Source organism: Neophocaena asiaeorientalis, unplaced genomic scaffold, assembly GCF_003031525.2.
Source record: "Neophocaena asiaeorientalis asiaeorientalis breed wild unplaced genomic scaffold, Neophocaena_asiaeorientalis_V1.1 scaffold761, whole genome shotgun sequence".
In the NCBI taxonomy this organism is placed as follows: domain Eukaryota; kingdom Metazoa; phylum Chordata; class Mammalia; order Artiodactyla; family Phocoenidae; genus Neophocaena; species Neophocaena asiaeorientalis.
In genome coordinates this window covers 83,834-96,785 of record NW_020174818.1, presented here as the reverse complement: position 1 = coordinate 96,785, position 12,952 = coordinate 83,834, and the positions used below count along the sequence as shown (strand labels likewise).

Below are 12,952 nucleotides of genomic sequence, written 5' to 3'. Positions count from 1 at the left end.
CAGGCTGGACCGGTCCGCCGCCGCCCTTGTGATTTATCTGGATTTTTAATTGGAAAAAATTTGCGAATTAATTGATTTCAGGAACTTGCCAATTAACATTGTAATTGGGTGCGTGATAAATTCCCAAGGAGCGTGTCAGCTCCCTCCGGGCTGAGGGCCGTGGCGCCTGGGTAGCTTGGGGAGGGACCCATTCTTGGATGCCCTTGCCCCGCTCCTGCCCGCTCTCTAGGAGGCAGGAGGGGAGAAGTGGAGGTTGGGAGAGGATGTGGCACCCGGGCTCCCTCCCTCCTCCTCTTCCCGCCATCAGCGCCGAGCTTTAATCAGGTATTTCACAGATGGGGAAACCGAGTCCTGCAGGAGGGCAGAGCTTGTGTGTGCATCACTCAGAGAGTTCTGGTCAGAGCCCAGATGAGGGCATCCCCATCCACGGCATGTGGCCAGCAGCTTCTTCCCCAGCTCTCCAATTCTCCCTTTCTGTTCCCTTCTCTCTGCTCCCCTCCCTTTCTTTTCTTTCCTCTTCTCTCCAATTGTCCCCTCCCCTCTCTTACCCTGCCTTTGCCTCCTTTGCCCTCCTTCCCTTCCCTCAGCCTAGCCAGCTCCTGAGTCCGTGCATGCTGCTGCCAGGGTGCCTCTCCATCACCCTCCCACATGGTTGGTCCCAGAGGAGCTCTTCTGGGTGGGCCTGGTTTGTGCTCTCTGCCCCCTTCTGCCCAACAGCACAGAGCAGGCTGCTATTTTAGACACACCCAAGGGCTCACATGGAGGAGCAGGGACCTTCCAGCTCCCAAAGTAGGGCTGGCTGGTTTTCACAGACACAGGTGCAAATGTATGTCCACAACATACAGGCACACACGCACACAGCCCCATTCCAACACACATAGATGTGCTCACACCTACCCCCTAAAAGAACCGCTTCCCACATATGCTCATTCCCACAGGCACAAGGGCACACAGACACAGGAAGAAGAGTCAGAACTCCCATTGGCAAAGCACTTACACTTTTCAAAGCACTTTTCCATTAGAGATCAGAGGCTGTGCCCACACACCCTCCCTCACCCCATCTTCTACCATTCCCCCTCTCAGTCCTGCATAGGAACTCCAATAGGCCCCAGGACTCGGCTGCCTAGAATGAGAAGGGCAAAGTTAGACTGAGGACAGATAGTGGAGAGCCTTCGATGCTGGAGGGTGGTCTTGGAGGTAATGGGGGAATTAGAACATCAGTGAGCTGGAGAAGCCTATCAGAGAGCTGAGCTGTAGGAGAATCACTCTGGAGGCCAGTGTGGGACATGATTTGGGGGTAGAAGCAAGGAAGCAAGTGAGGAGGTTAGGCAGGGTCCAGGGGACAGGTTGTGAAGCTGATCTAGGACAATGGCAGTGGCAGTGGGAACAGAGAAGGAATAATGAGAGACTGGTGCGGGGGAGGGGGGGGGAGAAGCAAGAGAACTTAGCTGATTACTTGTGGGGTACTTACTAGGAAGAGCTTTCTGACTTGGGTCACGGGAAGAGTGATGATGGCAGAGAAGCAGATATCTGAAGGAAGGAGGGGACAGCGGACAGAGCTCTGGGCACGCTAAGCTTTCTCTAGGATGGTGATGGGGTGGAGACGATGTGTACAGACAGGCAGGAAAATAGATGGGGGCTGAAGGCTGAAGGGTAGGTCGGGGAGTGGCCCCCAGTCTTCTCTGTGGCCTTCAAACAGGAGTTTCCACCCAGAGAGAGGAAAGAGCCTTGGATGTGGAAAGATTGCACAGAGCTGAAAGGAGGGCTTGGCTTGGTGGGGCCTGAGCTCAGAGACCTTTTCCTGGAGGCTTCCCTACTTTGAGATCTGGCCTGTAGGCTGGGAAGCAGGATCTCTGGTCAGTGCTTTAAAGGGGCTGGAAGGAGCCAGAGGGAGGCTGGGTGACTAGACAGGAGGCGGGGTGTGGAGATGGCAGTGCCCCCACCCCCACTTAAGCCTTATTTAAGGCCCGCCTCAGTGTTTGGTTGGGTAATGAACTAGATAAACAATTCCCCAAATAGATTAAAACAAAGTGTAACTTACAAAGGCGGCTGGTGATGATGGTTTATTCCCGGGCAGCACACCATTTCTTTATTTCCAAGGATAATTCAGTGTAAATCACCTTAATTAAAAGTGTCAGCCCAGCCCATGAATATTGTACTTAGGAACGCGTTTCCTGGGTCCCAGTTATAATTTAAAACCCATGGATCACTAGGCAGCGAGTGACTAAGAAGGGAGGAAATCGTTGGGGGCGGGCTGTGGAAACAGGGAGGGACGAAGGCAGAGCAGAGCGGATGGGCTGGGCTGGAGCCCGGCAGCCTTCAGCTCAGGGCTCGGACTCTCTTCTCCAAGGTGGGCCCTTCGCCAGATTCCTGTGTCTGGGGGAACCAAGCACACTTGGAGGTAAGCAGGTTGCTGGAGGAAAGGTAGGGCAGTGGGGCACTTGCTCAGGGAGAGGGAAGGAGTCTGGCGTAGTACCAGTCCAACTCGAGGGAAGGGGAAGAGGATTGCCAGGAAAAGATCCATAGGACTGGCAAAGGGAGAGGCTGGACATCCTGGCCCTAAACGTCTCCATTTCTATTCACCAGCGCAGTAAACTAAAGCCCAGAGTCAGAAGTACACTTCCCAAAATGAAAAGAAAAAGAACTCAGAGCTCAGCCCTCCATCCTAACCCCTGAATGTCTTTAGGAGGCTGTGTGGCCAACCGAAAAGTAGCACAACTCCATCAGACATGAACTCAAATCCCAAACCCTGCATGGGCTGTGTGAGCAGAGAGGTGTCACGTAGCCTGCTAGTCAACTTTGTAAAGTTTTTGTGGAGATTTAAAGAGATGACACATCTAAAGTTCCTAGCCCGTGCCTGTCACGTGTGGTGGGTACACAATAATTGTTCATTCTTTCCTCCTGTTTCACCCTGATCTTGCTCGGATAACACTCCGACTTCAGTCCAGGGGTCTGGCGAGAACAGTGTCATACAGTAGATGCCTCAGTTCTGCACCCGTTAAGTCCAGGAATGGGGCTGGCACAACAGTGACGTCAGCACTTGCTGAGTGAGGGAAAGATAAAAGTAACAAACTCGCACCTAGCAGTTCCTCAAAAGCAGCTCAGTTTCCTTTCTGTATCCCTGGTGCCTGGATCAGGAGCAGGACCATAGGGACCATTTATGAACAAAATGGCACTGACTGGAACCCAGTCTGGTGGTCCTCTCCTGCCTGTGATGCCCCCACTGTGTGATCGGACAGGCAGACGGCTGTTTTTTGTTGTTGTTTGTTTTTTCAACATTTTGGCCATGTCCCGTGGCGTGTGGGACCTTAGTTCCCCGACCAGGGATTGAACCTGCGCCCCCTGCAGTGGAAGCTCGAATCTTAACCACTGGACTACGAGGGAAGTCCCCAGACAGCTGTTTTTACACTCAGATCTTAGCCTCAGCCTGCTGCTGCCAAGCCTTCTGGACCCTGCACTGTGATGTACGTGTCTGCTTGTGTGGGTGTGTATCCATGTGTGTCTACATTTGTGGGTGCACGAGTGTCAGGTGTGTGTTGGCGCACGTGGGTGTCTGTGCATGCTTGTGTGGATGTGGGCACAGCTCTTCATCCAGGCCTGGGTGACAGTTGTGAATGTGTCTTTAAGGACACATCTCTGGGAACAGGACTCTGTGTGCCTGCACCTCTTCGTGCATGTCTGAGCCTCCAGGTGTGACCACACGTTGACAGAATTATAGACAATGGATATGTGTGTATCTGCCTTTACACCAGGGTTTCTCAACCTCAGCACTACTGACATTTGGGGCTGGATAATTTTTTGTTGTGAGGGTCTATCCAGTACCCTGCAGGATGGTTAATCCCCTCTACCCACTCCATGCCAGTAGAAAACTCCCCGCCCCCACTTCTGACAATCAAAAATGTCTCCACACGGGGCTTCCCTGGTGGCGCGGTGATTGAGAGTCCGTCTGCTGATGCAGGGTACACGGGTTCGTGCCCCGGTCTGGGAAGATCCCACATGCCGTGGAGCGGCTAGGCCCATGAGCCATGGCCGCTGAGCCTGCGCGTCCGGAGCCTGTGCTCCGCAACGCGAGAGGCCACAACAGTGAGAGACCCACGTACCGAAAAAAAAAAAAAACAAATGTCTCCACATGTTGCCAATTGTCCCCTGGGGGGGCAAAATGGCCCTGGGTGAGAACTCTTACTTTATCCAAATCTGCCTATGCCTTTGCTCACATATTGGGTGTGTCTATACCTGACCCAGTGTGTGTTCCCTGTGTATACACCACCCGTGTGTGCCCAGTGTATCTGCCCTGGGGGTGCGTCTTTTGTGCTGTGTGGATCTCTTGGGTGTGCTCTACCTGTACACCTTGTATGTGCATCTGTGTGGGGACGCTATGTGAATTGGCTGTATCTGCCTCCTGTGTGTATCAGCCAGCGCCTCTGTGTGCATGTAATATTTCTGTGCGCGTGACAGCACGTAAGTGAACGTGTGAGCACAGATGTGGTGAGCACAGTCGGGGTGGCAGGGAGGGAGGGCCAGGAACAGGGATATTAATGTTTCTGAAGTGGATCTGATTTGATACGTCTTGTTCCATTGTCAGCATCTGTTTAGCGGGGATTTGTAATACTTTGTGGCTCTGGATCATTCATGCTTAGCGCAGGATTTGGCCTTGCATACCAATATTGTTATTAAACACAGTCCTCGCCTCCCCCACAGCCCATCCATCACCTCCCACCCCTGCTCCCCCCACTCTGAGCCGCCCACCGTATTTCAGGGCCCAGCTACCGCCCACCTGCCGCGCCTGCCGCGCCTGATGCCGGAGGGCCTGGGGCTGACAAATTGAATCAGGGGAAGATCATTCCTGGCCTAACGCAGTTTGCAGCATGTTGGAGGGAGAATTGACAAGAGCCATGTCAGTTCTATCACCCCAATCCCATAGGAACTAAGAGCAGGCTGAGGACTGGGTTGGAAGGAAGGGAGCAGGACAGGAAGAATCCTCAGGGCTGATAGGAGCAGTCAGGTAAAGCCCCTTTCCTCAGATCCACGAGACAGCCTAACATGCCTAGTGTCAGTACCCCTGCCCAGGAGCCCACTCTGGCCCCTGGCCCCTGATGGAGGCTGAGTGAGGCAGGGCCAGCTGGGGCTGAATGGGCTGGGTGGAGCTTGGCTGAGGCGGGCTGGGCTAGGCTGGGTATGTCTTCTCTCCTTGGGATCTTCTTCCTATTCTACTCTTACATGCCCTGGGCAGCAAGTGGAATGGTCACCCTGTTCTCTTCTTTCTTGGCAGCAAGAATTCCCTTCTGAAGGATGCCATGGCTCCAGGCACCCCCAAGGTAGGTGGACAATTGTGTTTTCCTCCAGCCCATCCTAACCTAAGCCCACTCAGAACTGGTTCTTGAAAAAAAGGAGCTCTTCTTGGATCCCCAGCTGTTTTCAGGGTTTGATCGTCAGCCTGAGGCCTCGGGCTGCCCCGTGCAGTTGAGTACATGTGTGTATACATGTGAGTAACAGTATGCTCACCTGACTTTCTCTTCTAGTCAGGATGGGGTCAAAGCCAAGAATGACCTGGGGGTGTGGGGGACCCAGACACTAAGTCTGGGGAGACTCAAAGGAGGAAGGTGAGCTGTCGCAGGTAAAGAAAAATATAGAAGTGCAGGTCAAGACAGGTGGTGCAGAGCCTTAGAAGCCAGACCATGGGGTGTGTGCATGTGCTTTGTCCTGAGGGCAACAGGGAGCCAGAGAGGATGCTGGGCTCTTTTGGGGAGACAATCTGACCCTCTGAACAGACACTATGGAAGGGAAGCTTGAAAGCATCAGATGGAGAAAGGAAGAGTTAAGGACAAGTGGCTCAAAGGAAGGGCCAGAGGCCTCAGCAGGATGACATGACTTGTACCAAGAACTCCCATAGGTGGCCACACAGGTAGATGGTACTGCATCCCCAAAGGTGATGATGTTTTGAGGGAGTGGGGACCTGGGGTTGGAGGACTAAACACTCACTCACTGAGTGTCCTCTCCCCCACCCCTCAGTAAGGTGGCATCCTGTCTTATAAGTTCTCACAATGACTTATAAAAGCAGAAATCCTCAGCCCTTTCTACAGGGAGTGAGGAATGAGTGCTGAATGGATACTTTTTTTTTTTTTTTGGCTGCGCCGCATGGCTTGCAGGATCCTAGCTCCCCAACAAGGGACTGGTCGAACCCCTGGCAGTAAAAGTGTGGAGTCCTAACCACTGGACCACCAGGGAATTCCCCAGAATGGATGAAATCAGTAAGGGAGTGTGTGTGGAGAGATCAGAGCAGAAGCCAAGAAGAGAGTCTGGGACTCCTGTGCTGGGGGTCAAGAGAAGGTCCCAGAGCCAGGGAAGGAGCAGAAGAGGAACAGTGACGAGTGAGGAGGGGCACAGGAGAGCATGGTGTCCCAGGAGCCGAAGAGAAGAAAATTCCAAAATGTCTGGGCTGGTCAGCAGTCAAGCAGAAAAGGGCTAGAGAAGGAGGCCATTGTATTTAGAAGTCTTAAAAGCACTGGTGACCTCTGAGAGAGCAGTTTTGGGAAAAGGAGCCAGAGTGACAATCTTACTTCCAGGGGGTTGGCCTGTCTCCCCTGCAGGCCCTTCAAAAAGGTGGGAGTGGACTCCGCATTTTCATTCAGGAAATCACTCAACACAGCAAGCTGGACAGAGGAGGGGCAGGGAACCTAGCCCAGCCCTGGACTGATGCAGGCCCTGGCCAAGGAAGCAAAGCCCTCCCAGCCCTAAAGAGAAAAGGCGTTGGGGGAGAAGCGGGGGGCCACACTGGCGGAGCTTGGCCCAGGCTGCAGTCTCCAGTGGCTGTGGTTAAGGCAGGCAGGTCACGGACGTGCTGCCAGGTCAGCCACAACCACTGACCCCTGACACCTGAGCATGGCTGGCAGGCTGGGGACTGGACCCCAGTGAGGCCTGGGTTCAAAGCACAAACACAGACACGATCCACGTCCACACCTGGTTCCCCACATACACAGATGCACGCCCACCTGGCCCCGTCAGAATACTCATACAGGAAGTCTTAAATATGTGCAGATTCCTGCAACCACCAACGTGGGCTCATTGATAATCAGACTTAGAGGCAAGGGCCACCGCTCACCCACTTCTAGATATAGGCTCACGCCCCCAAAGCTGCCTGTCTCAGGGTCTGTCCTCAGCCTGGAATGGGGCTTTAGGGAAGCAGGTCATGGGTAGAAGAGGCACGAGGTAGAAGGTTCAAGCAAGAGACTGAGAGGACAGGGAGGAGGGAGGGAGGAGGAAGAGAGGGCGAGGGGGCCTCAGACAAGATTGATGGCCTCGTTGCCATTAAGAAAAAAATTAGCCGGTGGCGGCTATCATATTAAAGGGTGAAGAAGCCGTGAATTATTTTCTTAAAGATCTTATCGCTTACAATGATAATTTTACCTTCCAAAAGGCCACTTTTAATGAGGCGAAGAGCCAGGCAAAAAGTCATGATTTAATGTCGGGATTTTTTTTTCAAAACACATTTTACTGCTTTTTGGTCCATGTTTAAAAAGCGCCAGTGACCTTTTTTTATTCCGCTTGCCCCAGGTGTAATGCTGAGGCCTCTCAGGGCTTCTAACCTAGAGAGAATGAGAGAGAGCACACAAGCGTGAACTTTCTCATGATGGGGGGGTAGGGGCAGGGGGCCCACGATGCTTCCCCTCCTCAGCATCCTCCTTGGGACCAGAGAAGGGAAAGGACATTGCCTGAAAGCCTACCTCTTTTCCGAGCTGGGGGCCAAGGCACCCACTAGGCCTCCCACTGGGCCTGGGTAGGTGAGGAAGGGGCTCCAAGTTGCAGGGAATCCCATCCCAGTCCCTGCCTGGCCTCTTCCCTCCTCCTGCTCTTGTGATGAGGCTGAGTCAGGGAACCCTGCCAGACCAGCAGCTGCCCCCCCTTCCCAGGGCCCTTGCCTGAGGATGTGCAGCATGGCCACCGCATGCAGGTCACATCCTAAGGCTCAGTCGGAGATGAAGGATAAATGGCTGCTCCATCTTTCCCAAATTGCTTTCTTTGGGCTGTCAGTGGCGATTTGGCATGGTTTTCTAAGCTGGGGAGGCCTCCTAGGGAATTGTATGCTTCCGGCTCTGGGCTGTGCAGGCTGGAAAAGGTGGGGGGGAGGAAGTATGGATTGCTTTCAGGCCTCCAGGCCCCAGTTTGCCGTTGAACAGGCCTTGGCAAGAGGCAGCAAGAGCAGGCTGAACGTGCCATGTGGTATTTAGAATTGTGGTGCTCGTGTACAGTTTAAAGCAGACAGTGTATTAATCTAAACTGCGGGCATATGTAGAAGAGCCCATGCAGGATTGACATGGGGGCATTCATTTTGCTGGGATTTTTGCTGGGGTCATCGCCACAGCACAGGGATAAATGGAGCCAGTGTACATCCCTAGCTGCACGAAGGCAACTCTTACACACTATTTAATTTACTGTCTCCATAGCGGGGCTGCCACCAGCCTGTATTAGGGGCAGGCAGGGCTTTACCCCCAACCCTTCAGAGGGGTCCCAGAGTCTCTGCTCACTATGGGAGAACAAAGCCTATATATAGTCTCAGCCCACTGGGAGGCCTGCCCCACTGGGACAGAGATTCGCTGGGGTGGAAGAGGTTGGACCCTCTCCAGGGGTCTCCACCCATCCCTAGGATCAAGCTATCCTTTCCCACAACCAGACTCTGGGGGGCCTGACCACATGCCTTCATAATCTCAAGTGGTCTCTACCCCTCTGCCCTCCTTTTCTCTGCCTCTATCCCAAAAGCTCCATAGGTCCGGACACTCTAGGGAACTGACTGTAGGTCTCATTCAGCCTGAGGCCACGTGTCCTTTTTCTTCTTCCAGTCCCTCTTGTTGTCTGCTTCCATCAAGAGGGAAGGAGAGTCTCCGACAGCATCACCACACTCGTCTGCCACCGACGACCTGCACCACTCAGACAGATACCAGGTGAGGAGGGGTGGGATGGGCCCTGCCTTATAGGGCAGGCCTGGGGCTACCTCCTCCCATCCTCAGGATACAAGGGGAAAGGCCTGAACTGTGTTTGGTTCCCTCTGTGTCTAGTGCTTCTAACTGAACCGAAAGGCACAGATGTCAGGGAATGTGCCGTAAATAGATAGATTTCAGGGAGAGATGCCAAGGTCACCTGGGCTCAGGTGGGCTCTTCGGAAGCATCCCAGCCATCTGGAGGTCTCCTCTAGGGTTCCGTTGAGAGAGAGAGAGAGAGAGAGATTGCCTGTGAGTGCCTTGGGCATAACTACACAATCCTAAAACATCAGAGCAGGAGAGGGACCTAAGGGTAATATCCCAGCTTATACAGACCTTATTTGTGGTAGGAAGGAGAAGGAGCTTCCCCCAGAAGCTTCTGAGGAGAGACAGAGCCCTGCCTTCAGGAGCCCCAGTCAGAGGGCAGAAAACAGGGCTTGCTCCAAGGAACATGCTATCTAAATGGCAGCACGGCTTCTCAGGGAGCCCTTATGTGAACAGGGAAACACAGCCCTGACTAATGCAAAGAGACAAGGCAGCAGGGACCTGTCATCTGGGGTAGAGAACCAGGGCCACTGCTGGCACACAGGAAGCCTTTCTTGGAATTCGAGGTCTTCTCTCTGGGCACTTTTTCCTCCTAGCTGACACAGCCTGGCGTCAGGGTGCAGAGTTTGGTGAGTGGAATACGGAGTGTGGGCTGTACACCAGCTTCAACTAGCACCTCCTCTGCTGGATGCCCTTGTCTGGGACTCAAACTGCAGAGCCCAAAGTGCCAGCCCTGGGGAGGGATCCCTGCTCTTGTGAGCCCTGGTTTGAGAAAGGCAGTCAGTCCTCACCCAAACAATCCTGATTCAAGATGGAGAAATGACCCAACTCTAGGGGATTCTGGGATAGGGAGACAAGGCTCCATCCCAGAGAATTCTATCCCAAAGGGAGACAGAGCCCTGCCTTCAGAAGCGGATCCTGTCTATTTCAGCCACAGCATTCAGCTCCACTATTTGTTGAACTAGGGGAAGAGTAACCATCAGGCATAGGCATGGCATGCTAGGCATACGCTAGGTGTGCAAAGGCATGGCACCAAGGCCTCTGTGATTTAGAGTCAACCTTTCCAGCTTTCATTCCTAATACTGCCTTCCGTGAATCCTGTGTGCTGTGCTCACCAGATTAATGCTAACCACTCGTTGGCTGTGCCACTCCTTTCTTGCCTCTCTGCTTTACACATGCTGCTTTTAACCGGGTTATTTTACCCCACCCCATCAAATTTCTATTTATCCCTCAACAACCTGCCCAACTTCCCTCTGCTCCGGGAAGCCTTTCTGGATTAGCTTTCTCTTCTCATGACCCCTTCATGCCCATGTTATTGCCCTGATCATCTTATATCAACACCCATTTAAGTATGTTTCCATTATCTTCTAGTATATAACAATCCATCCCAAAACTTAGTGGCTTAATACAACTTATAATCTCTCATGATTTCTCATGATTCTGTCGGCTGAGTAGGCCTTTCCTCTTTCATTAAGCTCATTCAGCTAGAGGACTAGCTGGCCTAGAAAGTCCAAAATGGCCTCACCACATGTCTGGGAGATTAGGGACCTTGGTTTTCTTCCATACGGCCTATCATCCTCCAGGAGGTTAGACTGGCTTCCTTACTTGGCAGTCTCAGGGCAGTGTCATGCCAAGAGGGCGAAGGCCAAAGCTGAAAGGCCTCTTGAGGCCTAGGCTCTGGAACTCACAAAGCTAACACAATCAAGGGATGAGGAAATGCAGCTCTTTGATAGGAGGAGCTGCCAAGAATTATGAACATACTTAATCTATCATGATGAGCCTGACTCTTGCACTAGACTGACGGGCTCACCAAGGCCCCTTCTTTACTCCTTCCTTTACTCAAACACTTATCTAGTACTCACTCATGCTCAGCCCAGGCTCCCTGCCCTCACGGGGTTAGATGTGCAAATAGATAATTACAGCCCAGTGTTTTAAGTGCTATGAAAGAGAAAATCAGAGTAAGATTCACAGAGGAGGTAATGACTGAACAGGATGAGTAGGAGTTCACTTTGGTGGACCAGGAAGAAAAGATATTCCAGATCAAGGCAATACTATGTATGTGCAAAAGGCAGAGAGGTGTAACACAGAATGATGTATTTGGGGACCCACTAGCAGTTCAGTTTTGTTAGAATGTAAAACACAAGGGGAACTGGTAGAAAGTGAAGCTGGAATCCCCTGATCTTTACACAACACCTGGCATGTAGTAGTTGCTCAATTATGTTGGACTGTTTTTTAAAAATCATCAAACTTGGCCCTGAAATCAGGAGGCACTGGTTTCTGGTTTGGATTCCCATTTCCTTAGCCCCTGCTGGGTTACCTAACCCTTTAACCATTACCTCACTTTACCCTCATAGCAACTGTGCAAGCTAGGATTCATTGCCCCCAATTTATAGCTAAGGAAACAGGCCTAGAGAGAAGAAGTGACTTTTCTAAGAGCACATATATTATAAGTAACCAAGTCAGGATTTGAACTTGAGTTTGTCTGGCCCTGAATCCTAGATTGTTTCTCAGCCCTGCACTGGGCTTAGGGGCTTCCCTCATAAATATCCTCCTCTCCACCCCACGGATTTCTCCTGCATGCCAGACCGTTACTGGATAGAGATGACCTCCCAAGTAGAAGGGACAGGTCTGTAAACAGTCAAAATATCCAAGTTCAAAGGAAAGCCAAGGGACTGTGAAAACTCAGAGGAAACAACTAACCCAACACTGAGGGAAAAGCGAAGTCATCCCAGAGTCCTGTAGGATGAACAACAAACAGTTATCCAAGCAGGGAATATGGGTGCATGGAGAATAATATAGCCCAAAGTCCAGAGTATGGGGTGCTCAAAGAGCTACAGGTAGTGTCAGGAGGGGAAAAGGAGAGAGCAGGAGTGGCAGAAGAAGAGTCTGGCGAAATAGGCAGAGCACGTCAGAGACGACCTGTATACCACGGTGCAATCTCAGTGGAGAACCACTAAAGGATTTAAAGGGGAGAAGAAAGAGGGTCAATTTTGCATGATACAACGATCACACTGCATGTACGGTGGAAGATGGGTTACAGGAAGAAAAGCTGGAGATGAGAAGACCAGATGGGAGACAGCTGCAAATTTAGAGAGCTCCTAAGATTATGAACTAGAGCAAGGACATCCAAGATAGGTATAGTCACTGAAGAAACACGCAGGGATGGCTGGCCTGTGCCCAGCGCTGTGCCGGGCTCTGGCTTCACCCAGGACTCACACATGGCCCCATCCCTGGAGTGGTCAGCCCACCGACAACCATTTGTACAAGCCATACTGAGAGTAGAGATGGAAGTAGAGAGGAAATGATATTTTTCGGTTAGGCCTGGAAGGGCGAGAAGGCGATACACAGAAGGGGAGATAAAAAGATGTAGGAGACCTTTAGAGGTAGACTCTGAGATGAAAGAAGGCTTGAGTGTGAGGAACTGAAGGAGGGTGGGGTCAAGGACGACTCACTCTCAACTATCTGGTGTGGGCACACCAGAGTGGATGGCGGTATCCCGTTAGAAACTGAGAATCCTGGAAGAAGGCCCTTGTTTGAGGGATGCTGGGTTCCACTTTGGCCGCGTGGCTGTGCGTTGCCAGTGGCAGCTCCAAAGGTTGTCCAGAAGATAGGTGAAACGTTGGGAATCCTCTAATATCGGGATTGATGAAAGGCTGGGGACTGGGGAAGAGACAGTTGGGACTCGCGGTGAGACGGGCCACTGCGATCAGGAAGTCCTACGCCATCTCCCCAGCAAAGGGGTAGCCGCGCGGGAGGCGGGAGCCAGGCGGGGTTCCGGGACGGAAGGAGCCCCGCGCTGGGAGGGGCCGTGGAGTAGGGTGGGAGGACCTCGCAGCCACTAAAACCCGGGCGGGTTGGCTTTGCGGCCGGTGGGAGGGACCCCAGGGCGGCCTCAGCCTGTTGCTGCCGGAGTGCGAGCCGCTGTTTCCTGGTCC

General features: G+C 52.5%; 1 protein-coding gene across 1 annotated transcript in view; it reads left to right on the top strand.

The window, feature by feature from the left end:
• The window catches only part of RNF220 (ring finger protein 220), a 214,832-nt gene that overhangs the window by 182,912 nt on the left and 18,968 nt on the right, over window positions 1-12,952 (top strand). The window contains exons 3-5 of the mRNA XM_024760366.1: window positions 5,270-5,315; window positions 8,835-8,936; window positions 9,614-9,671. Coding sequence (XP_024616134.1) covers window positions 5,270-5,315; window positions 8,835-8,936; window positions 9,614-9,671 — 206 coding nt within the window. The remainder of the gene's footprint in view (window positions 1-5,269; window positions 5,316-8,834; window positions 8,937-9,613; window positions 9,672-12,952) is intronic.